We start from the raw sequence: 27,427 nt of genomic DNA on the forward strand, positions 1-27,427 counted from the left end.
CAGTCCAAGTTCAAATGCTGCAAGACCTGGACAATAACCAGGTTTGGGCTGACAAGTGGCAAGTAACATTCGTGCCACACAAGACCCAGGCAATGACCATCTCCAACAAGAGCAAAATTAACCATCCTCCCTTGACATACAATTGCATTCCCATCACGGAATCCCCCACTATCAACTTCTAGGGTGTCACCACTGACCAGAAACTAAGCAATTAAATACCTTAACTGCAAGACCAAGTTAGAGGCTAAGGATGTACAGGTATTTGGAAAGGCAAGGACTGGTTAGGGATAGTCAACATGGCTTTATGTGTGGGAAATCATGTCCCAGAAACTTGATTGAGTTTTTTGAAGAAGTAACAAAGCGGATTGATGAGGGCAGAGCAGTAGATGTGATCAATATGGACTTCAGTAAGGCGTGCGATAAGGTTCCCCATGGGAGACTGGTTAGCAAGGTTAGATCTCATGGAATACAGGGAGAACTAGCCATTTGGATACAGAACTGGCTCAAAAGGTAGAAGACAGAGGGTGGTGGTGGAGGGTTGTTTTTCAGACTGGAGGTCTGTGACCAGTGGAGTGCCACAAGGGTCGGTGCTGGGTCCTCTACTTTTTGTCATTTACATAAATGATTTGGATGTGAGCATAAGAGGTACAGTTAGTAAATTTGCAGATGACACCAAAATTGGAGGTGTAGTGGACAACGAAGAGGGTTACATCAGAATACAAAAGGATCTTGACTATATGGGCCAATAGGCTGAGAATTGGCAGATGGAGTTTAATTCAGATAAATGGGAGTTTAATTCAGATAAATGCAAGGTGCTGCATTTTGGGAAAGCAAATCTTAGCAGGACCTATACACTTAATGGTAAGGACCTAGGGAGTGTTGCTGAACAAAGAGACTTTAGAGTGCAGGTTCATAGTTCCTTGAAAGTGGGTCACAGATAGATAAAATAGTGAAGGTGGCGTTTGGTATGCTTTTCTTTATTGGTCAGAATATTGAGTACCGGAGTTGAGAGGACATGTTGCAGCTGTACAGGACATTGGTTAGGACACTGTTGGAATATTGTGTGCAATTCTGGTCTCCTTCCTATTGGAAAGATGTTGTGAAACTTGAAACGGGTTCAGAAAAGATTTAGAATCGATCAATCTCGGCCTTGAAGACATTTATAAGGATGTTGACAGGGTTGGAGGATTTGAACTATAGGGAGGGGTTGAACAGGTTAGGGATGTTTTCCCTGGAGCGTCGGAGGCTGAGGGGTGACCTTATGGAGGTTTACAAAATCACAAGGGGCATGGATAGAATAAACAGACAAAGTCATAGGTTTAGGGTGAGAGGGGAAAGATATGAAAGGGACCTAAGGGGCAACGTTTTCACGCAGAGGATGGTACATGTATGGAATAAGCTGACAGAAGAAGTGTTGGAGGCTAGTACAATTGCAACATTTGCTTCTGGATAGGTATTCGAATAGGAAGGGTTTGGAGGGATATGGGTCAGGTACTGGCAGGTAGGACTAGATTGGGTTGGGATATCAGGTCGGCATGGATAAGTTGGACCGAAGGGTCTGTTTCCCTGCTGTACATCTCTGACTCTAAATACCTATTCAATGCCCACCAAAGACAGAAGACATCACTTTTTAAAGAAGCATGGTAAAGCTATATTGAAATGAAAGGGTTTTCATTTTAAAATACTGTATAATGCTGAGAGTTGAAAATAAACTTTAGACAGAAAACGTTTAACTTACTGATGGGTTCTTTGGGAGACCAACTTCTTGGCCGCAAAGTGACAGAACATTCATTAATTTCTCTCTTGTTCTTCTCTAAAATAAAACAACCAAAGATTTCGAGAAAATAAAAGATTCAGAACATTTTCCAAAAACTTATTCAATCAAACTAAGCACCATAAGACGTGAATATTAACAGGCTACCTCACAACTTATACTTTAATTATACTTCTGCAAGAAAGTAAAGCCGAGATCAAAGTGTCACATCCTCTAAAAATAACTGTGCATTGTTTCCATCATGGCTCTCTTGAACACAGTGCTGTATAGCAATATCAGTTTCTAAGGTTTCCCTTACAGCATTGTAACAAAATAACTTTTGGTTCCATGAAGAAATTGTTTAATACTTCATGAAAATGTTGGATGTGATAAACAGCGTATCACTGAAGTAGTATTGTGGGCTGTTTTTGTACATTATTACATTGCAGCCAGGCCCAAATAATTTGGAGCACAATATAAACCTGTTTTTTGTAGTTTTGACTAATATTAGCAACTTTCATTGATTCTATGTATTCAAGGTGTGAAAGGTCAAGGAAATATTATTCATATCTGCTGTCAACATCAAACAACTGTGGGGTCAGTTAGGTTGAATGAAAAGTGATGTTCTTTTGCCTCTGTTCTACCAACTACATGACAATCCCTGATCAGCATTCCACCTACAGCAGCATGACATTCCAGCTTTCACATCAGCTTTGAATAAGATTATCAATTAGTGCTGAACTTCAGTGGAATAGAGGTGGTCTAAGTCTTCATTTTCAACACACTTTATTTGGGAAGACATGATTTATGGGAAGACGCAATTTATCGGAAGACATGTTTTTGACTTTGGTTTGAATGGAGCTCACTGTACCTGGGATAGCTGCGGCCTTTTCCAGCTGACGGGTACTAAGGCATTTGAGTTTGACCCTGAAGATGTAGAAGAGGTACTGCGAGTGACAGCAATAACTTTTGGTTTTCCATTTCGGCATGCAGCACTATGCTGATCACCGTACTTCTGTCCTATAATTGGCGTCTACATATTCCAAAATAGGATTAAAATTAAATTAGCCAGGTATACTTACAAAAATGGATTCAGTGAAATTTTTTTGCTGTACATACAATACAGACATTCACATGCCCAAGGTAAGCTCTGTAACAGTAGACCAGTAGAATACAAGGATAAAAGCTTCATCCAGGTTCTTCAATAGCAGCAATATATATATGACTACAAATCTAAAATACTATAATTGAAACACACAAACAAAACAATAAAAAACTCAATAAAGGACTTAACTGATCCTCTCTAGAATGTTGACAAATTGTTGCCAATAGGATCACTATTAATGAATTTATTTTCTAAAGGTACAGTTACTTTGAACACCAGACACATACCTCAGAGATATCAAAATGGAAATCTAAAGTCTTTCCAGGCAATTCTTTTGACGCATTGTTCCAAATTTTTGTGAAGGAAATTTCAGGAGATGTACAGGACTCGCCTCCATAATTTGATCTATGCACTTCATCTGGCACAACAAGGCTGGCTGACCGAGATACCACTAACTTCAAAATATTAAGTGCTTCCTTCCAGTATGGACTCTAAGTAAAATAAATTAAACAATGATTTTACTGCTCAACATATGTTTACTGTACAAAATGCCATTGGAGAAATGCAAAGTATGTTGTAATCTGATTATAACATACCATTGCAATGAGACAAGATTATAATCTAAGGGATGCATGACAGAGTCAGCTTTGTGAATTTAAAGCCAAGTAAGGATAAAGAGAACAGATTTATACAAAAGCAGAAAACTGCACTTAGGAATGACAACTTTTCCATTAACTCCCACATCCTATGAATGAATTAAACAGCAGTTAGGATGCCTTCCCTTTAGAAAAATAGCATTTTACTGATTTTTCCTTTGATATGTCATACATTATTAACAGTCTTATTTCTAAATACTGGACAAAACATTTTAAAATCAGCTGATAGTTGGTATTATGAGGGTTACATGGGAATAGCTAATCCTCTGCTTCTCTCAATTCATCCAATGAAAATAGTAGTCCCCTTTGATCCAGCATGACTCCAAGTTAAAGATTCCCTAAACATTGATTTTTAAGCTGCCCTGTTGGGTACTAAGTTGTTCTGATTACTTAATAAACAACCCATACTCCAATCGATAAACTCCACCCAAGCCATAATCTTAAAAATCAAACACTCTCACAAATTTACACACAGCTATTTATTATGCTTTTGCTACTGCAACAATGAGTGAGAGTGAATGAATCAAATATGGCCAAGAGCTGAAATCAGTTCGTAATGAATCATTATTCCAAATTGGTAATTTATATTTTATTTTGTTGAATAAATAAAACTTAAATAAAACACAATGTTCACAATACAAATCAATTGCAAGTGATGAAATTATTGCAAGATAATTATGAGGCATTTATTAAATTGAAAAAGCAAAGTGAGTGCTACTGAGGGAACCTGATGAATTAATAAAAAATAAGCAATGACAGATGAACTGAACAGCACTGAGAAGATGCAAATAACATCCCAAATATAACCGTGAATCAGGAGGAAAAGCAAGACAGGAACTTAAAACATATACAATCATTAGGAAAATGAAGTAACTCCATAGAGGCCGTCACTAAATCACCCTTTATTTACACATGGAAAATCCTTGACACTGATCCAGCTCTCTCAGAGCCAGCTTTCAGAATGAACAGACACTCCTGTTTATATCTGTTGGTCAGAGCTCCCTGACTGGATCAGATTAACAGCCCCAATCAGGAAACTCATTTCATGAGGTACACGTGGCTGACCGTGTGATAATTACTGCAGGAAAAGGTACTGAGAAGGTCATTAGAACTAACAGCAGACAAGTCCCTGACCTAACCTTAGGGCACTAAAACAAATGAGAGAGTAGATGCACCGAATTTCATTTAAAAATTTTTCCAAGTCCTGTCATATTGGAAAAATAGCAAATGTGATTCCTCTTTTCAGAAAGGAGGGAGACAGAACACAGGGAGCTACAAGTTGATTAACGTAAAGTTTGTTATACGGAAAATGCTACTACTTATTATTGAAACGATTACTGCAGGGCAATAACAAAACCTTAATGCAATCAGGTCATCAGCTTGGTTTTGTGAAAATTAAATCATGATTGATGAACTTGTTAAGAATTTTTCAGAAAGTAACAAGCCACACGGATAAAGGCAAACCACTGGATCTAGTGTACTTAGATAACCAGAGTTAAAAATCACAACACCAGGTTATAGTCCAATAGGTTTATTTGGAAGCACTACTTCCAATAACCTGGTGTTGTGAGATTTTTAACTTTGTACACCTAGTCCAATACCAGCACCTCTAAATCATAGATGTCCAGAGGTATTTGTCAAAATGCCTCATCAAAGGTAAATGCATAAAATAAAATCTCATGGTGTAAGGGTAAAATATTAGCACATGAAGGTTTTCATTAGTTAAGTTAAACTTTTCGTCAGAAATTTTGTCAATAATAATAAATTGAAACTACAAATATGCAAAGGCAGGATAAAGAATGGAAACATGCAGTTGGGCAATGTCAGGAAAGCAGGAAGTGATAGACAAGAAAGTAGAGGCTACATAATCAGCGAAGATAACGGAGGTCTTCAGTGAAAGAACAGCCAAAGTCTGTGTAACTATTGGAAAATCTACATTAGAACATGAGGTCAATGTACGATGAGAATTGACTGGAAAAGGTATTCGATATGTGACTTGCGCACAAAACCTGAAGACATGTAAAACTATCCAGAGTTAGTCTTATGCTGATAGATCAGAGTCTCCTTGCTTACATATGAATAAACAATCGTCCTAAAGCTGTGTCTCCTGGCAGATTGTTAAATTGAATGATAACACACGGGTAAAGAATTTTTTGGCTAATAGGTACCACAGCGTTGGTGCAAATGGGTTGTGTTCAAGTTGGCAGGATGTGACGAGTAGTGCACCACAGGGATCAATGTTGAGGTCTTAGTCATTTGTAAGTTATATTAATAACATGGATGAAAAGACCGAATCTATGGTTGCTAAACTTGTGGAGGTACAAAGATTGGTGGGAACGCAAGTTACGAAGAAGATTGTAATGAGTCCGTAAAGGGATATAAATAGATTGATTGAGCGAAGCAAAATTTGACAGGTGTAATAAAAGAAAATGTAACCTTGTCGACTTTGGCAGGAAGAATAGAAAAGTAGCATATTAGTTAAATGGCAGGACTGTAGAAAATTGATGCTACAAAGGGATTTGGGTGCTCTGGTACATGAATCACAAAATGAGTCTGCAGCCACAGTGAGTGAATTGACAGACAACTGGAATGTTGTCACTTATTCGAAGGGCAATGCAATATAAAAGTAGGCATGTTTTGCTGTAGTTGCAAATAGCATTGGTGTGGGCACATCTTGAGTGTATGTGCAGTTTTGGTCCCCTTATTTCAGGGAGGGTGCAAGTGTGTTAGAGTCAGTTCAGAGAAGGTTCACTCAACTGAACCTGGGTTAGTAGTTAGTAAAGGGAGTAGGTAAGGATCAGAGGAGGTAATTCATACATGAAAAAAGATTGGACAGGCTTGACCTGTACCCACTGGAGTTGACAGGAAGTTATCCTGTTGAAACATACACAATCCTGAAGGGGGGAAATGAGTGTGAAATCTGAAAAAGATGTTTTACTTTGTGAGACAGATTTGACTTTACGGAAACAGTTTTAAAGTCAGGAATTCCATTTTTAAGACTGAGATGAGGAGGTTTTTTTCTCAGGTGGTTGAAAGTCTTTGGAGTTCTTTTCCCTTTAAAGCAATGAAAATGGAAAAATTTAAGATTTTTAAAGCAGATGAAGATTGACTTTAGACTAACAGAGTCAATGGTTATTTTAGTTAGGTGGAAATGTAGAGTTGAGGTTATAATCAGATTAGACATAAGTTTTATCAATGCTGCAGCAGGTTAGAATGGCTGAAGGGCCTATTCCTGCTCCTAATTCATCTCTTCATAAGAATGATAAGATCAGGATAAATACTATGCAGCTAGCACTATTTCTTTAAAACAAAAAAATGTAAAAATGTAACTCCCCAACCTTATGCTCCAGTTCTAAAAGCAGAGCTTGGTTTCTGCATGTGTTTTCCCATCATCCGTACAGAATATTCCACAAAAATATATTTCCTTCAATGTACGACATACCGTTATCAGAAATATCAAATTCTGCATCCTTCCCCAATCCATTGCATCCATCCAATCTATTACTCACTTTAACAATTGTACATACTCAACTGATAGTTGAAATTCCATCAAAACCCTTTCAGAGTTAAATGGTCATGGAGGATAACAGCAAGTCCAAATATTGTCAGCCCAAAATTTATAGCAATCACTGAATTCACAAGCTTCTCCATATACCAGATAAATAACTAAGTGCCTTGTTATTAAAATCATTGTCTTAAACATCTGACTTCTCAATCTAATTATTAATTGGCTCTTTTAATAACAATCTAGATATTCGCTTAGTTTTTTCTGTGAGGATCTATTCTAGTGAGGTAAAGAAAAATAGTTGAAATGACAAAACATTTCATGAAAAGCTCATACACTGCACTTCTTGTAGTGGTGCATTCCAAAGGATAACTCTAAAAACAAATCAAAGAAAAAAAACGTTGAAAATGTTTGTTGCTTTACACAGTTGCTCAACAGCCATTCATGCTGAATTCAAATCATCCTGAGGCAACATAATTTGGAGATGCCGGTGTTGGACTGAGGTGTACAAAGTTAAAAATCACACAACATCAGGTTATAGTCCAACAGGTTTAATTGGAAGCACATTAGCTTTCGGAACACCGCTCCTTCATCAGGTGATTGTGACCTGATGAAGAAACGGCACTCCGAAAGCTTGGAGGCAACATAGGAATTGCGAAAAGCACTACACATAATTTAAAAAGTTGTCTTGTTTCATTTTCCAGAAATTTTAATCTCGTGTTTTGAGTGCTCACAGTTTAATTTGAAATGCAACAAACCGTGTCTCAAATTTTAAGATGTGTTTGCAATAGAAGATGGCACAAGAGGTCAAATCATTCCATGCATGGCCAATCAATTAAGAATTCCACCGAGGTCTGTGATGAAGTACTCATGTTTTGAATTGCTTCGTTAATGACAGAATGAAGTTGAACATTCCCTGTTTCCTCAGACTATTCTTTTTCCTGAATATAATCATAAAATCTAATTGAAGCTCAGATTTGAATTAACATGATAATTTAAATGGTCTCAAAACATTTGCACTTAGATACCAGTGTGAAACTGTACATAATTCACTTGACAGAACTGCAAAGCTTACTGACATTTTTTTTTAAAATTGTGTCTCATTCAAATCTCATGTCCTCAACATCTAACACTGCACCAATAAACCTCAGTATAAGCTTAAAGTATATCAGCTTACCTCTTGATTGACCTTATAGACTCAACATAGAATACAAACACATAGGATTATTTTCTGATTTCATTACACATTTCTAGCATCTGCAGGAAAGATTAAGGGGGTTTTGTGTCTATCCCATGTCATCAACCGCAGGGCCATGTTTAAACCCCTCAGCACTCACACAGAGAGACAAACGAGATTGCACATTGCTCAGGTACATACCCTCTACAGAGTAAGCAGTAGGCTAATCACCTTAAGTTCAACAAATGAGAAGTCTAGTGCTAGCTCTGGGGATTTGTATTAATTAAATAATAAAATGAAAATGCTCCAAGTAATTGTACTGCAGCTCAGAAATGAGATAAGCTTTAGCACAAGATTTATTTTTATGACTAACCTGCACATACTTCCCAATGATCTTCATGATTTCCAAATTGAACTGTTTTACTGGAGCTCCAGACAGATCAATATGACTCAGAAGGCTATAGATAATCTGTAGCAATGACTGTTGCATACTAGTTAGGCCCTTTTCTAATAGCTGTTGAGAAAAATAGCACAGAAGTAATACCTATACAGGCATTTCAGTGTAATTTCAAACAAAAAAAATCCATAGCATTTTAAAAATGCAATTTGCATTCATTGCTACCAGCAATGCACAAGCAAAGGTGACGTCATAAACATACTGTGGCGTTCAAAATACACCCTTGTGTATTTTGCAATTAAAGTTTCAAGGAAATTTACTGGCTCTCCTATGGCCTTGCTCATATCTCATTATGGGAAAACAAACTTCTTTCTGCTTGCATCACAGGTATAAGTATCTGGACTTTCAGAATGTGGAGTTTATGATGTTCCATCCATTGGTAGTGACATACAGTTGTCGATGTAAATGTGCGATGACAAAATAGGAGTTTAGGAGATGCATGGCAAACGTAATGTACCACAGACAGCCATTATTTTAAAAGTCCAGTGCTTCAGTACTCTAGTTGGAAAAGTGGAAAGCTTAAGTCAATTGAATTGAAAGAAACAAATATTAAAACTGAGATGATTCAGCCATTGTGATGAAAATTACAAATACCAAGAACATAAGATCTGAAGGAAATTCGTAAATATAGAATAAAATCATCAGCACAAGTGCTGTGTGTTAAATGGAGAAAATAACTGACAAGTTGAGAACCTGGAATGGACATTGAGGTCTGGGAGGGAACCAGACAATTAACTCAAAGAGTGACATGATGAATTCTTCAATAAAAATGAGGTTAAGTAGTCTGGGTCTTGTATAACACCAGTCAACAATTTAAGAAAACAATGCAGGTTAATATTTCTTCTATGCTTTAACACAGACAAACTCGACAAAGAGACATGTCGACTAGATAAACAAAAAAAAGGAAAATTACCTCAGCTAAGTAAGTGACCAGGTTCAAAGTGATGTCTGAGAATGCATCATGTAGGTATCGGCAAACCACATTAATCCAATTTGCACTGTCCCGTGAATAACTGTGTGTGCTATAAAGGCTCATCATGTGAGCCAGGTTCGAAAGCGTGACGGTTTTTTCTTCTGCACAGACCTAAGACAAAAACATGACAGGTACAGACATTAAAACCTTGAAAACTTTTTGTTACCTCAATACAATGCCAGAGTGTCCACGATTTCAGCCTCTGTTTCTTTTTTCAGTGCCACTTCAAAGATCCTTTAAAAAACTTATCAACTAGAATGATCTGTGGAGAAAGAATTAGAATTAACATTTTTGAGTTGAAAATTACTGTTCTTTGGAACTGGTTCACCTTGTTTCTCTTTGAAAAAAAGCGTTGCTTGACTGAATGGGTTTTTCCCATAATTTTCCAAAATAATATTCCAGGGTGGTAGCGGCATAAGGCTCCTGAGTCCGTGTCTCATCCACTCCATCTGCTTTCCTTTTCGTTTCTTTTTTTCTGTTTTCCTTTTTTTTCTTGTACTTACCTCCTGTGAAGAGCTTGATCGCGGTGACTGAAACCAGGGCATACTCGAGTGGGTCCAGGGTGAACTTGTGGCAGAAGATTCCAGTAAGACCATGGCAGAGCAGTTGGTGGAAGAGTAAACACAAGACCTGGTGGCTGCGACATATGTGCTGGTGATGTCGGTGTGATGGGCCCAGCAGCGAAAGATAGTGTCTGATGATTGGTAACTTTGATATTAATTGGATCCACTGTTGGAGTTGGACGAGTGATGGCAAAATGGGCACCCCAGTGATGTCAGTGGAGAAGGCAGCATCTGCGGTCAGCATCAGAATCAGAGATATTGGGCTTTAGTCACCATGTGGAAGGTCTGAATTGGTACTCCTGGAATGGCTTGTAATGCAGGGGCACTGGTGGGCCCAGAGCACTTTATTGAGACCTCCCCACTCAATATTGAGCAAAGCACAAGGTGGGAGGAAGATGACTCTATTTTTACTTATATTTAAATCTTCTATTTTAATTTCAGTTTAATATCTTAATATCTTCTCTAAGTCAAAATGACGCCAGAGCAGAGCGACATATTACACTTTTCACTATTTATTTGATAAATACAAGTGACAATAAATCATTCAATTCAATAATTTCTGTTTTTATTTCAGATTTCCAGCATCCACAACTATGTTGTTTTTACATTAAAAATTCTGTTCTAAGATTATTACTAATAATCCTCGGGTATTTGATTTCCAAAAGGGTATGTGGACCTTGTAAAAAATTAAGATTTAGATTTAGACCATAAGACCAAGGAGTAGATACAGGCCATTCAGCTCATCAAGTCAGCTCCATCTTTCAATTCGATCATGGTTTATTAATACTTAGCTCCACTTTCCAGCCTTTTCCCCATTACCCTCACTTTCTTTACTGATTAAAAATCTGTATAACTTACCGTTAAATAAACTTGACAACTCAATCGCTACCTGTGCGGTAAAGAAATCCTCAAGTTCACCACCCTAGAGCAGACATTCCTCCTAGTTTCTGATTTAAAAGGGTGACCTTTTATTCTGAGATTATACTCGCTGGTCCTGGACATTTCCATGAGAAGAACAAGCTTTCCACACCTAACCTGTCAGGTCCTCTAACAGTTTTCTATGTCTCGATGAGATCGCCTGTCAATCTTCTAAACTCCCAATGACTATAGACTCAATCTCTCCTCATAATACAGTCCCTCCATACCCAGAATTAGCCTATGAACCTTCTCTGGATTGCCTCCAACACCAGCATATTTATCTTTAGATAAGGGGCCCAAACCTCTTAGCAGTATTCCAAATAAGGTCTGACAAATGCCTTGCATGGTTTTATTAAGACTGCCCTATTTTACACTCCATTCCCTTTGATTTCAAGACCAATACTTCTTTTGCTGTTTTTATTACCTGCTGAATTTATATGCTAGCTTTTTGGTATTTATACATGAGGATTCCAAGATGCTGTAAGATCTGTGCTGTAACTTTCTGCAGTCTTTCTTCAGTTAAATAATATTCATCTCAACTCTTCCTGCCAGTGTAAAAGTACCATTTTCCCAAATTAAATTCCATCTGCCACATTTATACACACTTGTTTAACTCATCTATAACCCTGGGAGATGCTTTGTGTCATCTTCACCACTTGTCTTCCCATCTATTTTTGTGCCACATGCAAACATGGCTACCAAACATTCTCTTTCCTGATCCAAATCATTAACATTTATTGTAAATAACTGCAGCTACAGCACTGAACCCTGGGGCATTCCACAATTACAGACTGCACTCATGAAAATGACCCCTTAGCCCATTACTCTCATCTTCAATTAGTTAGGTAATTGTCTATCCATGCTAATATATGGTGTGGAGGTGCTGGTGTTGGGGTGGACAAAGTTAAAAGTCAAACAACACCAGGTTTTAGTCCAACAGCTTTATTCAGAAGTACGATCTTTTGGCGTGCTGTTCCTTAGTCAGGTAGCTAGTGCTAATATACTCTAACATCATGGGCTCTTATTTTATTAGATGTACAGTAACTTATCAAATCCGACTGAAACATCAAGCATCCACTGCTTCCCCTTCATCTAGTTTGCTTGTTACTTCCTCAAAGAACTCTAAGTTTGTCAGGCATGATTCCCTCTTCTTGAAGCCATGCTGATTGTGCTTGATCATACTATGAATTTCCAATTGCTCTGCTATTACATCCTTTATAATGGGCTCTAATATTTTCACACAGGAACAAATATTCTTTTTATTTATTCGTTTGTGGGATGTGGGCATCACTTGCTTGCCAGCATTTATTGCCTGTCCCTATTTGCCCTTGAGAAGGTGGTGTTGATGAACTGCCTTCTTGAACCGCTGCAGTCCACCTGCTGTGGGTTGACCCACAATGCCATTAGGGAGGGAATTCCAAGATTTTGACCCAGTGACGGATGCCATTAGGGAGGGAATTCCAAGATTTTGACCCGTTGTTCCTTCCCAAGTCAGGATGCGGAGTGGTTTGTAGGAGAACGTGAAGACGGTGGTGTTCCCATGTATCTGCTGCCCTTGTCCTTCTAGATGGAAGCGGTCATGGGTTTGGAAGGTGCTTTGAGGATCTTGGGTGCATTCCTGCAGTAAATGTTGTAGATAATACACACTGCTGCTACTGAGCATCAGTGGTAGAGGGAGTGGATGTTTGTGAATATAGTGCCAATCAAGCAGGCTGCTTTGTCCTGAATGTTGCCAAGCTGGTGTGCTGTTGGGTCTGCACTCAACCAGGCAAGTGCAGAATATTCCATCACACTCCTGACTTGTGCCTTGTAGATAGTGGATAGACTTTGGGAAGTCAAGAGGTGTGCTATGCGCTGCAGTATTCCTAGCCTCTGACCTGCTCTTGGAGCCACTGTTTTTATGTGGCGAGTCCAGTTGAGTTTCTGGTCAATTCCTGATAACCCCTAGGATATTGACAGTGGGAGATGGAAACATGGAAACACCATAGAATGTCAAGGGGCGGTAGTTAGATTACCTCTATGATGATGGTCATAGCCTGGCATTTGTGTGGTGTAAAGATTATTTGCCACTTGTCAGCCCAAACCTGGATATTGTCCAGATCTTGCTGCATCTGGACATGGATTGCTTCAGTAACAGAGTTGTAAACGGTACTGAACATGGTGCAATCACCAGCAAATATCCCTACTTCTGACCTTATGATGGAGGGAAAGATCATTGATGAAGCAGCTGAAGTTGGTTTGGCCTAGGTCATTATCCTGAGGAACTCTTACAGAGATGTCCTGGAGCTGAGATAACTGACCACCAACTACCACAACCATCTTCCTGTGTGTCAGGTATGACTCGAACCACCAGACAGTTTGCCCCCAGATTCCCACTGATTCCTATTTTACCAGGGCACTCTGATGCCACATGCAGTTGAATGCAGCCTTGATGTTAAGTAGGCTGTCACTCTCACCTCAAGAATCCAGCTCTTTTGTCCATGCTTGAACCAAGGTTAGGAGCTGAATGACACTGGTGGAACCCAAACTGGGCATCACTAAACAGGTCATTGCTGAGCAGCTGTAGCTTGACACCACTGTTGATGACACTTTCCATTGTTTTACTGATGACCAAGAATAGACTGATGTGGCGGTAATTGGCAAGGTTGGAGTGGCAAATTCTGGAGCAGAAATCTTCAGTACTATTGCTGGAATGATGTCAGGGCTAGTAGCCTTGCAATATCCAGTGCCATTCCTTAATATTAAATGAAGTGAATTAAATTGGCTGAAGATTGGTATCTTAATGCTGGGGACCACTGGAGGAAGCCGAGATGAATCCACTTGGAACCTCCGGCTGAAGATTGATACAAATGCTTCAGCCTTATCTTTTGCATAGATGTGCTGGGCTCTTCCATCATTGAGGACAGGGATATTTGTGGAGCCTCCTCTGCCTAGGAGTTGTTTAATCGTTCACCATCATTCAGAACTGGACGTGGCAGGATTGCAGAGCTTAGATCTGATCGGTTGGTTGTGGGATTGTTTAGCACTATCACTTGCTGCTTGTGTTGTTTGGCATGCAAGTTATCCTGTTTGGTGGCATCTCCAGGTTGATACCTCATTCAGGTATGCCAGGTGCTTGCTAGGCCATTTCAGAGGGCAATTGAGAGTCAACCACATTGCTGTGGGTCAGGAGTCACATGTAGGCCAGACCAGATGAAGACGGCAGATTTCCATCCCTGAAGGATGTTAAGACAACCAGATGGGAAGGTTTCAGCTATTTCATGGTCATCAGTCAATTCTTAATTCCAGATTTATTAAAATTGAATTCCAATTCCACCATCTGCTGTGGCAGGATTTGAACTCGGGTCCGCAGAACATTACCTGGGTCTCTGGATTAATAGCCATCGCTTTCCCTGGTTACCAGCTATTCACAATCTATATCAATCATTTAGATCAGGGATTTAAAATGTACCATTTCCACATTTGTATATGACATAACACGAGGTGGGAGTGAAAATTATGAGGAGGGTATAAAGACACTTCAAGGGAATTTGGAGACACTAAGTGATAGTCTAAAAATCTGGCAGATAAGAATACAGACAGAATTATTAGTGACCTTACAGTATCCTTTGGTAATAGTGATCATAATATCATTGAATTTCACATTCAATTTGAGGGTGAGAAAAGTTGTTTCAAGACTAGTATTTTAACATTAAAAAACAAGCAATAAAGGGTATGAAAAGGAGAGCTAGCTAAAGTGAAATGCCATATTAGGTAAGGGATAGGCCTGCTGAGAGAGGGTTGAGAATCTTTTGAACATTCTTCTTCCAATGGCAGCAGAAGCAGAGTCTAAATATTTTTAATGTAAAGATGGTGGTTCTTGATAAGTAAAGGGGTGAATTGGCATAGTTAGTAGGTGGCAATATAAAAGTAATTAGATTAACCATGATGAAAATGACAGAGTAGGATCAAGGGTCTACTTCTGCTCCCAGTTCATAGGTTTGAATGCTGGAGAGTGTGAGGTCATCGCTTTGTTAAGAAAAAAACAAAAACACAATATCTATCTTAAATAATAAAAGGGCAGGAAATGTTGGACTTGAAAGGAACCTGGAAATCCTTGTTCATGAGTAAGTGAATGTTATAATACAGTTACAGCAAACAATTAAGTTAGCTAGTGATATACTAGCCTTAATACAAGAGAATTTGAGTGCATCCAACAGGAAAGATGTCTTATTGCAACTGAATACAGCCTTGATAAGACCACATCTGAAGCAGTGTGTCCAATTTTGGTCTATTTACCTAAGAAAAGATATACAGAGGAACCGCGATTATCCGTATATCGATTACCCAAATTTCGGAATATCTGAAGATGATTTCAAGGTCCCAAAAAAAGTTACATCAAAGAGGTAAGTGTAATCGATTTACCTGTACTGAAGAACATGTGAAAACGCTGGCAAAAACAAAGAAACACAAGCAGCTCAAGCATCAGCAACTGGATATCTTTTAGGTAAGGGTTGTTACACAGCCCTTTGCAAAAGTAAGTGTTTTACAGTACAGGGTATTCCCGTCACTTTATCGGGCTGTTATTTAAAAAAAAGGCAGCAAACATAAATGCACGCGCGAGGCGATGCTTCTATCTTTGTATCATGAGACTGAATTCCCAGAAACTGACAAGTGCTCTTGCAATCGTGGAAAATGTTCAGGACCTTGTTTAATGCTGGGATTTGATATACAGTATTTATGTGATGGTAAGTCCTTCTCATTTTAACCTGTAACTTGCAGACTGCAAGGATTAATTGGCTTAAATGGCAGACTCATTAAAATCATAGATTTAAACAAATTCTCCAATACAGCACAGCATTAGATCAGTGTGGCTTCCCATGTTTAAGGTAAAATCGATTATCCAAATTATTGGTTATCCCAATGAATAGTGCCCGTCCACCTTGTTTGGATAATCGAGGTTCCTTTGTATTTGCCATAGATGGAATGCAAAAAGGCCTTCAGAAATAGGAACAGGAGTATGACAGTGTTCCATGAGGGGAAAACATCCTCTCAGCGTGTACTCTGTCAAGCCGTTAAGGAGAGAATCTTTTAAATTCTCTGTCCTAGAGAGCTGTGGAGGCTCAATTTTTGAATATTTTCAAGATGGAGTTTATTTTCAGCCTTCCAATATTTATGTACTCGTTCATAATTATGTACATACCTTTGCTATTCTGTCAGCGGTTTCCTTGCAGAATTGGGTAGGGTTATCAAAATGTTGAACTAAATGAGGTAGCAGGCACAGAATATTTAATGGGAACCCTGAAAAATAAATATAAGTCTGGTCAAATACAGATCATGTCATAATCAGGAATAATAAATAAATGCACATAAATTAGACCGCATAGAGGTTAATACTCCACCTATAGAAAATATTAATAAAGTAATTCACATTACTAAATGAACTGAGATTTAAATTGCTACTTGACTAGTGAAACTGAAATTCTTATTTAGATAGATTCTTTTCAAGCTAAGGCAACAAAGCTAGAAAATTCCTCTCCAAAAGTGTATTTACTACTTTTCTTGTAATTATTGAAATTGCCATTAATTCTAATCAGTTCGCAGTGAATCAAATGTTCATGAATCAAGTTATATTAAATTCCTACCAGTTTTGTAAAGTGAAGATTTTTGGATAGAAATAAAGATGTCCATTCAACTAAGTTAGATCTTTTGATTTTGGTCAGAAACTTAAAATTATATTGCTTTAACAAAGCTAGAAGCAGGCATGAACACAACAAATTTAAGATTTCAGGAGCTGGTGATATAGTGGTAACATCACCCGGCTAATAATCCAGACACTCAAGTATTTGCTAGACTCAGTAATGATGATGATCATGACAACCATAATCGATTATTGTATCAACCCGCATGGTTCACTAAGTTACTTTAGAGAAGGTCTGGCCTACATGTGACTCCAACCGACAGTAATGTGGCTAACCCTCAATTGCCCTTTGATAAGGTCTAACAAGCCACACAGTTCAAAAGGAATAAGGGATGGGTAGAAATGTTGGCCTTGCTGGAAATGCTCAAATCCCATGGAAGAAACTTTAATAAAATAAATATTTTGAATTGTTTTTGCAAATCCTCAACAGAATATATCAAAATATTCTTACAAGGTCTGTTCTATTAATATTTCATGATTAGCTTTCTGTACAGCTGTTATTGTTCCCAGGCCTATTTATGAATCATGGAATGTAAAACTACAGCACCTGACCATCTTTGGTCCACAATACTTAAGACTACTTCTTCAGCTTGGTTTTGAATCGAAACCAAGCATCCTGCATTTTCTCAATGCTTTTCAAAAATAATTTCAATATTATCCGATTCAGTTGTAAGCAATAACCACATGTGGAAAAGCGTTGCATGTTCTAACAGAAACTCATTGCAAAAAATAAAATCATACTTGCCTGTTCAGTTCTGCCGTAATAATCCTGATCCTACAATCTCCAGAAAACTTATTTTATCTTCTCAAGTTTTCCAATTTTTAAAAAAATGTTAATTCAACCTCTTCTTAATTTCTATCTTAAATCACTTAACATCTGTTTCTAAACAAAATTTTCAGCCTTTTCTCACAATCTCTGATTTCTAGTGTAATTCTAGTGCTTTCTCACTGCTATTTCCAGCGTTCTAATATCTACAATAGGATATTCAAATCAGCAAGCAATGTGCCAACAATTGGCCTTGCTGGAAATGCTCAAATCCCATGGAAGAAACTTTAATAAAATAAATATTTTGAATTGTTTTTGCAAATCCTCAACAGAATATATCAAAATATTCTTACAAGGTCTGTTCTATTAATATTTTATGATTAGCTTTCTGAACAGCTGTTATTGTTCCCAGGCCTAACCAAAGTTAAGCATCAATTTAATATTTTTAACAACATTAAATGTGCTTAAGTATAAAACCCAGAATACAATTTTCTTTTTTATAGCCTTGCATAACCCCACTACTAGATCCCAATGTCAGATCTCTCTTACAGGAGAACTGAATTTGGAAATGTAGTGTGTAAACGTGGAGTCAGGTTTTCTGAAGACTGGAAATCTCAAGTAAATTGCTACTCTGCTCAGTTTTTATGCCATGAAAGAGCTCCACATTTCCAACTGAAGAAGGTGATTTGAGCACCTTCAGAAATGCAGAGCCAAACTTCTATTCTGGCAGTCCGCACAGGAAATAATAACTATGCTCACTTTTGTAAAGCTGCTGTATTCTGAAATTTAAAGCTCCAGAATCACAGATAGCTGCTGTCAAGTGAAAAGTACGCAAGGTAAATGTGGGCTTAGGGTGCTGGGTGGATACTATGCCGTGGCTATGGAGTAAGGTGCTAGGTGACTATGGGGCCCTGTAAGTGATGGAATGTTAGTTACATCAGTGTTGGTGGAGGAATCAGGTCACTGAGGACTCTGCAAGGGGCACTGGATCCAGCAGTGGAGGAAGGTGAGGGTGAGATCCCATCGCAGGGGGCGCTGGCATATTGGGTCTGAAGAGAGAGGTGGTTGGGGAAGGGGGTTGAGTCCGGGTGAGGTATGTTATAGGAGGTTAGTTGAATAGTTTCTCAGGAGTTGGACTGTGTATTTAATAGTCTAATGGTTTTTGGGTAACTATTTAATATCAGTAGAACATTTCAAATTCTCCGATTTAAATGGATATTTTCAGAAGGTCCCATGCATAGTGGAATTGGCCAATGGAATCTTTAAATTTCCCAAGCAATTCCATTACAGCTTGCTACGATGATGGAACTCCACCTGAAATAATTATCAGACCAACTGGAGAATCAGGTAGTTTTTAAAGCATTTTACAGGTAAAAAAGGCGAGTAACAACATAAATGCCCATATTTTTATTGTGAAAGATTAAGAGTAATAATGGGCTAATCTGTGTATGGTTTTAAAATGGTTACATTTTGAAATAGCTCTTCATCATAGATCACAGCTAAGTATAAAGGAAGGTTCCAAGCTATCCTCATGCATTTTATTCTTGGATGCAGAGCTAACAAAGATCCCATCATGACTGAGTAGGGAAAAACAAAGTTTACTCTTGTTTTTTTAAAAAATTCGCTCATGGCATGTGGGTGTCCCTGGCTAAGCCAGCATTTATAGCCTGCCCCAAGTTGCTCTTAAAAAGTTGGTGGCGAGCTGCCTTCTTGAACTGGTGCAGTCCATGTGCTGTAGGTAGACCGACAATGCTGTTTAGGGAGCTAATTTCAGTATTTTGACCCATCAGGACAGAAGGAATACAATATATTTCCAAGTCAGGAAGGTGAGTGGTACTCCCCCACCATCAACATCCTCACAGTTATCATTATCTGGACACTGAACTGGACTAGCCATATAAATACAGTGACTACAAGAGCAGGACACTGACTAGGAAGGAACTGGTCAGTGCAGCAAGTAACTCACCTCCTGACTCCTCATAGCCTGTCCATCATCCACAAGGTACAAGTTAAGAATGTGATGGCGAGTGGCTTGGAGGGGAATTTGCAGGTAATGGAATTCCCATGTGTCTGTTGCCCTTGTCCTTCTAGATAGAAGTGGCTATGGATTTCGAAGGATTTTGGTGAATTTCTTCGATGAATATCTGCAGTGCATCTTGTAGATAGTACACAATGCTGTGACTGAGCATTAGTGGTGGAGTGACCGTATCTTTGTGGATGCGATGCCAATCAAACAGGGTGTTTTGTTCTGGGTGATGTCAAGCTTTTTGATGTTGTTGGAGCTGCAACTATCCAGGCAAGTGAAGAGTATGCCATCACACTCTTAACTTTTGCCTCTAGATGATGGGCAGGATACATGTAATTAGGAGGTGAGTTGCTTGCTGTAGGACTCCTAGTCTCTGACTTATTCTTGTAGCTACTGTATTTATGTGGCGAGTCCAGTTCAGTTTCTAGTCAATGGTAACACCTAAGATGTTGACAACAGGGGAATTATACAAATTGCTGAGAAAGCATCACACTATCAGGAATACATTTCAGGACAAACTGCAAACTGTTTATTGAAAATATGAAATACACCAAGAAGCAAGTTAAGCCAGCATGCAAAAAAGCAATACAGTACTTAACTCTCACTTTAATACTTTAAGCCGAGTCTTTTGATGAGCTTTTTATATTTACTTCTGGACTCTGAGTTCTGACTCACCAAAATCACCTGTAAATACAGTTGCACCGAGTGAACCAAAGAAAAGAAGCAGTTATAAATTTTATGTCAAAGGAGCCTTCCACATCTAGGATGCTAATTTCTTTATTAGGAGGACACCACAATATGCCATTTCAAACAAAGTATCTGTCTCTTGTACTGACGATCATGCAAACTTTGAATAATTAATCAATCCAGTTCTATCCTGATGAGGATCTGTCTACAAGTGACTGACGTACAAAATTGGGATGTTCTTTGTTGTTAATATCTAAATTCCTAAGTATATATCTCATGTAAGACGTAGACATGTCTCTTACAAAGTAGTCAATATATGCCAGTTTAAATTTGGCATTAATCTGTCACATCTCCCAATAGTTTTATAATCTACCTGATTACAAGTTATCACAACTAAAGAAAATTCAATGGGAATAGTAGCTGGTCTATGTTTGAAAAGAAAGGAAACAAACTACAAATGCTAGAATTTGTAAAAAGGATTGAATCTCATTCCTTTACAACCACTAAGGCACATGTAATATAAAGACCATTTCACATTTCAAGAATAGGTAGCTTTATTGTACTTTGTTTTTATCAGACCTGTGTTCAACTGTTTAGGCAAGAAAGCTCATCATTCTATTTGCTTTGCTTGCTGCTCTGCAATGATTGAACATGGTTAAAGTGAAGTTAACACTCATTCCCAGGTTTGCTCCAACATTTTCTCCACTTTTTGAAGCAGTGATCAAAACCCTGACTTTATTCTCTTTTGCAACTATTGAGTTGCATTGAAATTCTTTCGCTTGACTAGTTGCAGCTGTTTCTGCTCACTTTACCTTCACATTTTATTGGTGGTTTCTTAACTACTTTAAAGTCAACTTCTCAATCTACTTAAACATCTTGCGAATTTGACCAATTTACATTGAATTTCTGAATCAGGTAAATGAGAGCAGGAAAATATAATCTAATGCATACCACAAAGCACATCTGCTCGGCCTATCATAGAGCTTCACAGTACAGGAGGCCCCTCAGTCCATCACAAGAGTACATGAAATATAAACAGGAATGGACTTACGGTGCATCAAGCCTGCTCCATCAATTAACATATACATTGTTGATTTTAGGCTTCAAGTTCAACTTCATGCTGATTTCCCACTTCCATTGATTTTGTAAGCAAGCAAAATCTGTTTATTCTAACTTAAATATATTCAAAAGAGGAGCATCCACACTCCTTGGGATAGGAATCCATAGATTTGCAACTCTCATTAAGTTGTTCACACTTCAGTGATAAAGAATCGGTCCTTTATCCTAAGGCTGTGCCCTTGTGTTTTATAGTCCTCCAACCAATAGAAGTAATCTTTCAGCATCTTCTCTACTAAGCACCAAAACCACCTGAAGGAGGAGTGGCACTCCGAAAGCTAGCATGCTTCCAATTAAACCTGTTGGACTATAACCTGGTGTTGTGTGATTTTTAACCTTCAGAATCTGATATGCCTAAATGAGATCACCTGTTATTCTTCTACATTTTTGAGAATTTAGGCCTAATTTATTCAGCCTCACTTCAGAGAGATAGGTCTTCATCTCAGGTAGCATTTTAGTGAACCTCTACTGCTATGTTTCCAATGCAAATTCAGTACTTTCTTATATAACACGATAGTTCCATTTTTGTGCAATCTTGTGTTCTAAGAAAAATCGCACAATAGCAGCACCATTAAAACTAATGGGGTCAGAATTGCATTGTGGTGAATACAGTTAAGGAAAGTTCATGTTCTGCAAATAATGGTCTAAATTTTTCAGTCGCATTACAGCCAATTAGCGTTGAAGAGACACATGTTATAGCAGAACTGGCTCGACATCCTTTCATAAATATAGGAACTAAAATGACACACACCATTTTTCCAGTTTTTTAATGTTTTCCTTACTCCTGTAGTCCAAACCCTGGCAATAAAGACCAATATGGCTTTTGCTGTGCTTTATTTATTCTTCTGTCAAAAATGAACAACTTCACATTTTACTACATTATACTTCATCCACAATCTTGGTGTATGCTCATTAACCTGCCTATTACTCTGTCCTTGACACAACTTTTCTTTCCATCTAATTTTGTATTATCCAGCAAACGCAAATATATTATTCTCCTTGTTTCTGCATCCAAATTATTCATAAGAATTGTAAACAGCTGAGGCCCCAGTACATCAAGCACTCTATTATTCACCATGTGCTGCAAGGATCCACTGTTATTTGTCATTTATATAAAAGGTTTGGATGAGAATAAAAAGCATGGTGAGTAAGTTTACGGATTACACCAAAATTGCTGGCATAGTGGATAGTGAAGAAGAATATCGAAGAGTAAAACGGGACCTTGATCAGATGGACACTGGGCTGAGGAATGTAGGTGAAGTTTAATTCAGATAAATGTTAGACGTTGCATCGTGGCAAGACAAATCAGGACAGGACTTACACAGTTAATGGTAGAGCCCTGGGAGTGTTGTTGAACAGAGAGACTTAGGGGTACAAGTACATATTTCCTTGAAAGTGATGTCACAGGTAGACATGGTGGTGCAAACAGCATTTGGCAAGCTTGCTTTCATCAATCAGAAGTAAAACAAAAAATCACAATAACAGGGTTATAGACCAACAGGTTGATTTGGAAGTACAAGCTTTTAAAGCTTGTACTTGCAAATAAACCTGTTGGACTATTACCTGGGGTTGTATGATTTTTAACTGTGTCCACTCGGTCCAACATCTGCACCTCCACTTCATCAGTTAGAGCATCAAATAGAGTTGTTGCCATATTACAACTGTACAAGACAATGAAATGGTCACATTTGGAGTACTGTCTACAATTCTGCCCAATTACAGGAAGGATATTATTAAATTGGCAAGGGTGTAAATAAGATTTACAAGGATGTTACCAAAAGTAGAAGGTTTGAGTTTTAAGGAGAGGTTGGATAGACAGACCTTTTTCCCCTGGAGTGTCAGAGGCTGAGGTGACCTTATAAAGGTTGATAAAATCATGAAGGACACAGAAAAGTAAAGATCCAAGGTCTTTTCCCCAGGGTAGGGGAGTCCACGACTAGAGGTCGTAGGTTTAAGGTGAGAGGGGAAAGATTTAAAAAGGACCTGAGAGACAACTTTTTCACATAGAGGGTGGTGTGTATGTGGAACGAGCTGCCAGAGAAAGTGATTAAGGCGGATGCAATGACAACATTTGGGCAAGTACATGGATTGGAAGGGTTTAGTGGGATGAGAGACATATGCAGACAAATGGTTCAGTTTAGGAAACCTGGTCAGCATGGGCAAGTTGGATGAAAGGATCTGTTTCCGTGCTGTATGATTCTATGTCTGCCCAATCTCTGCTTCATATCTGTCATCCAATCCTCTAATACCCAACTCATGAGCACCTTTTAACCAGGAGGACTGCAGATGCTGGAGACCAGAGTTGAAAAATGTGGTGCTGGAAAAACACAGCAGGCCAGGCAGCATCCGAGGAGTAGGAGAATCGATGTTTCGGGCATAAGCCATTCTTCAGGATTCCTGAAGAAGGGCTTATGCCCGAAACGTTGATTCTCCCACTCCTCGGATGCTGCCTGGCCTGCTGTGTTTTTCCAGCACCACATTTTTCAACACCTTTTAACCAGTTGTACAGCACCTACATGGTGCCTTTTGATAATTCAGGTATACCACATTTACAGATTCCCTTTATCTACTCAAATAACACTTACAAATTTGTCAAACAGGATTGTTTTTCAGTAGAAGCCAAATTTTCTTAATCATATCATGCTTGTCTAAGCATGTTCTTGAGATGTCCACAGTAACAGACTCTAGCATTTTTCCAATGACTGATATCAGACTAACTGCCCTGTATTTCACTGTTTTGTCTCCCTCCTTTCTTGAAAATGAAAGAAACATTTTCAAATTTCCAATTTGGTGGGACTGCCCTTTTTCAAATATTCATTTCTCTTTTATAAAAGATTATGGATTTTGCTTTGCTCCACATTCCTATTTCATGCCCACAGAGTTACTCCTCTTATAAAACTGAAGACCTACTTTTGTACAGCTTTTATGTCCACCCATTAAAAAGAGTTAAGCATCTGACTATTAGAGGTGTTAGTGTTTGGAACTGGCGAAGTGAAAAATGTTTATTTTCTAGTCAGCACTTTTCACTTAGTTGTGAAAGTCGTGCATGGCTTTTGCCACACCGGTCCGAATCTCAGCTTTACAGGAGATAAAGGTGAATAGTTCCTTTACCATTCCCAAATTTTTATTTTAATGTATTAAGATTTTTTTTAGAAATAATTAATGGCAAAGTAAGAATGATGTAAAAAGAAACTTGAAAATGAAAATAAAACATACCTGCCACCTGAGCTGGATCCACCAGAGTGTGTCTAGAGATGGAAATTAGTTTACTCAGGAGATGAACAGTCATATCCTGAGTGGAAGATGAGGTAAAGCCCTTAAGGAATAACTGCTGGAGCCCAGGAAAACTGTTCCACTTTAGTTTGCTTTGTACTTTTTCAATCTTCTCCCGACTCTCTGCTTTATCCAGAGGCAACTGTGTGAGCAGTTTGTTGAGCAGTTTTAGTGCCAAAAGGTATTCATATTCATAGTCTGACTCTAGTAGGGCTGTAGCTATCCAGAAAATGGTAGCCATCAGGCTACTTGGATCAGTAGTTGGCTGTTGGTCTGGCATTTCTCCCTCTCTAAGAGAGGACAGGCTTCGAGTCCTTGCTAGGTTACCATAGTTCATCCTCCCATCCAAAATATCCAGTGTATTACTTCGACGTCTGTCACACCGTCTGTCTCCCAGTAGACTGGCTCGTAAAGAGTTACTTCTCGTATGACAACTATGATGAGTCAGGAAACTACTGGTACTGAGTGGGCTTGTGCTTAAGTTTAGTTGTCCAGTGCTTTTCCTGTTAGCTGCCAACTTAGTGCCCATTAAGGAATCAGTTAAATGTGTTCTATAATAAGATGAAGAAAAAATACAAATGCAAACATCAGTTTTTATGTTTAAGGTACATGCAAATTAATATTACTCTGCATAAATAAAACTCATGTAGAATTTAACAACTTGCTTTCTGTACACTAATTATTTCTTTACGGTTTATGTTTAGTTTCAGCCAGGACTATTTTTAAAATCTTGTGGCAATCAATTCATCTTACGATTACCATCATGCTTAAATTTCTTTGACCGAATCTTAACTTTCCCTTAACAAAGTGTGACATATTACAAAAATTAATTTCTGCCAGTGACAAATACAGAATCATATTTATATGCACAGAGTGAACTCAGTCATTAGTAGTCTATTATATTCTGAAAATATTTGTTCACAGGTTTATCAAAATAGAAGCATATGCAAACTGCTGGCAGTTGATCAGTAAGTTCGAACCTTTTTTTTGTCTTTCCTGTTTATGGCTCAGTTAAGACCTTTACTTCCTCGCAAAGACTCAAGGCCAACAACTAATGCAATCAATGGTTAGTCACCCATAGCCAAAGGGGTTGCCATAAACAGTGAGTAATAAACAAGCCATGCTATGCCTGGAACAATTTTACATTCTTCTCGCATTTCCCTACACTAAGTGGGTGATCAGAAGCTCAGCTGGGTGTGAGGAGGATTAAAATCACTTCTTTTCTCATCTTATTGAAGTGAATTGTACTCTAGTCATCTAATGACATTGCCTAGTTCCCTCTTCCTGGTGAGACAATTGGCCATCAACAATTACTTGGAATACGAAAGTCTGCTAATGGGAGATTATAATTCACATTCTTAATGACAATTGCATTTTCAAAACCAAATAGAACCATAAACTTGCAGATAATTTCAAGTGATTTTTTTAAAATAAAAGTGCATTCAAATAGAACTCCTTCGGGTTACTAAAAACATGTACAGATTACAAGAATCTGTTCAGCACAGAGATTTTCTGCATCATGATTCATTTCATCTCTTGTGTTTTACCAAACAATATGCTTGCAAACAAATAACTTAAATTGTCAATTTATATAGAGATATAAACTTCTGGAATTACAAAGATCATGAGTGTGATCAATATCATCCCAGGGTACAGAAAACCCACATAATCTATTTGCAAATACCTAAAGTCTTTTGTTACAGGTGTTGAGATAAAAAGGACATATGTTTAGATTAAACTATATAACATTTAAACACAGATACAAAATAAAATAGATAACAACAGTCAATTGTCAAATGATCAAAGATCATATATAAAGCCAAAAATACTTACTGAGAAAGTGCGGAAAGCAGATCATACTGTTTTATTGTGTCTGCTAATGTGTCAATGGCAGACTCAAGAGTGAGCAGTAGTTCTATAACAAAACCCTGTTAACAGAAATACTTACATAAAATTTCACAATTCAAAGAATGCAAACACAACAATGTACAAGGTGAACAAATTTTTATTAAGAGGCTGAATGACTCAAAATTAATGAGAATAAATGTTTTCTTCTGTAATGAACTTTCCAGCAAAATCAGCAGCAGTTTGAAATAGCAACTGCAGCTGACATTCCTCAGATGAGACTGAATTTGCGGAAATCAATTGTTCTACTTCAAACGTGTGTCTAGCTGAAGTAAACAAACTCAGCATACAGACGAAAGCTGGATCTCTCTAAAATACAAACTTAAAGCTAGATGTAATAGAGAGTTCAAATTAATGTCAAATGTATGCTGCAATAGACAATTTCATTCACATAAATCAAAAAATGATAATGCTTTTTGAACAATGAATTTATTACTTGAAATTGTATTGAATAGATATGTAAATGAATCAAACCTGACTGACACTTTCAATAATCAATAGTTAGATATCTGTACCACTGAGATGTCTGGTTCAGAATGTTTTCTTGATTCTGAATATAATAACGCACTGGCATACAGTCCCAAATGTGACGATAATAATGATCAGCACAATCATTTTGTAACTTTATTAAAAGTCTTATCACATACCTGAGCCTCTTCCCCTGCATCTCCAACTGTTTCAACCAGTCTTGATAATACATCAGACAGTGTAGTTACAGTCAGTGGCTGTTTTAGGGCTCTGAAGATCTGGAATGATCTTCCAGCATAATGTCTATTAGAACATGAAAGTGCTGTCTGCAAGGCCACTTCACTGAGAAGTTGCTCTAGCTGAAAACCTAAGTTTAGTTGGAAATAAAAATGTCAGGAA

The 27,427-nt window shown here is 38.0% G+C and overlaps 1 protein-coding gene across 10 annotated transcripts in view; it reads right to left on the bottom strand.

Annotated features, from left to right (window-relative positions):
• fryl (furry homolog, like) overlaps positions 1 to 27,427 on the bottom strand; it is a 477,034-nt gene that overhangs the window by 87,869 nt on the left and 361,738 nt on the right. For all 10 annotated transcript variants that reach the window (XM_087987974.1, XM_087987980.1, XM_087987968.1 and 7 more), the window contains 9 exons: positions 27,208 to 27,395; positions 26,489 to 26,583; positions 24,599 to 25,206; positions 16,290 to 16,387; positions 9,567 to 9,737; positions 8,570 to 8,710; positions 3,146 to 3,349; positions 2,625 to 2,786; positions 1,739 to 1,813 (listed from right to left, as the gene is read on the bottom strand). In XM_087987974.1, the coding sequence (XP_087844100.1) occupies positions 1,739 to 1,813; positions 2,625 to 2,786; positions 3,146 to 3,349; positions 8,570 to 8,710; positions 9,567 to 9,737; positions 16,290 to 16,387; positions 24,599 to 25,206; positions 26,489 to 26,583; positions 27,208 to 27,395 (1,742 nt within the window). The remainder of the gene's footprint in view (positions 1 to 1,738; positions 1,814 to 2,624; positions 2,787 to 3,145; positions 3,350 to 8,569; positions 8,711 to 9,566; positions 9,738 to 16,289; positions 16,388 to 24,598; positions 25,207 to 26,488; positions 26,584 to 27,207; positions 27,396 to 27,427) is intronic.

This window comes from Chiloscyllium plagiosum, unplaced genomic scaffold (assembly GCF_037043375.1).
Source record: "Chiloscyllium plagiosum isolate Xiang-an unplaced genomic scaffold, Cpla_swu_hap1 HiC_scaffold_1, whole genome shotgun sequence".
In the NCBI taxonomy this organism is placed as follows: Eukaryota; Metazoa; Chordata; class Chondrichthyes; order Orectolobiformes; family Hemiscylliidae; genus Chiloscyllium; species Chiloscyllium plagiosum.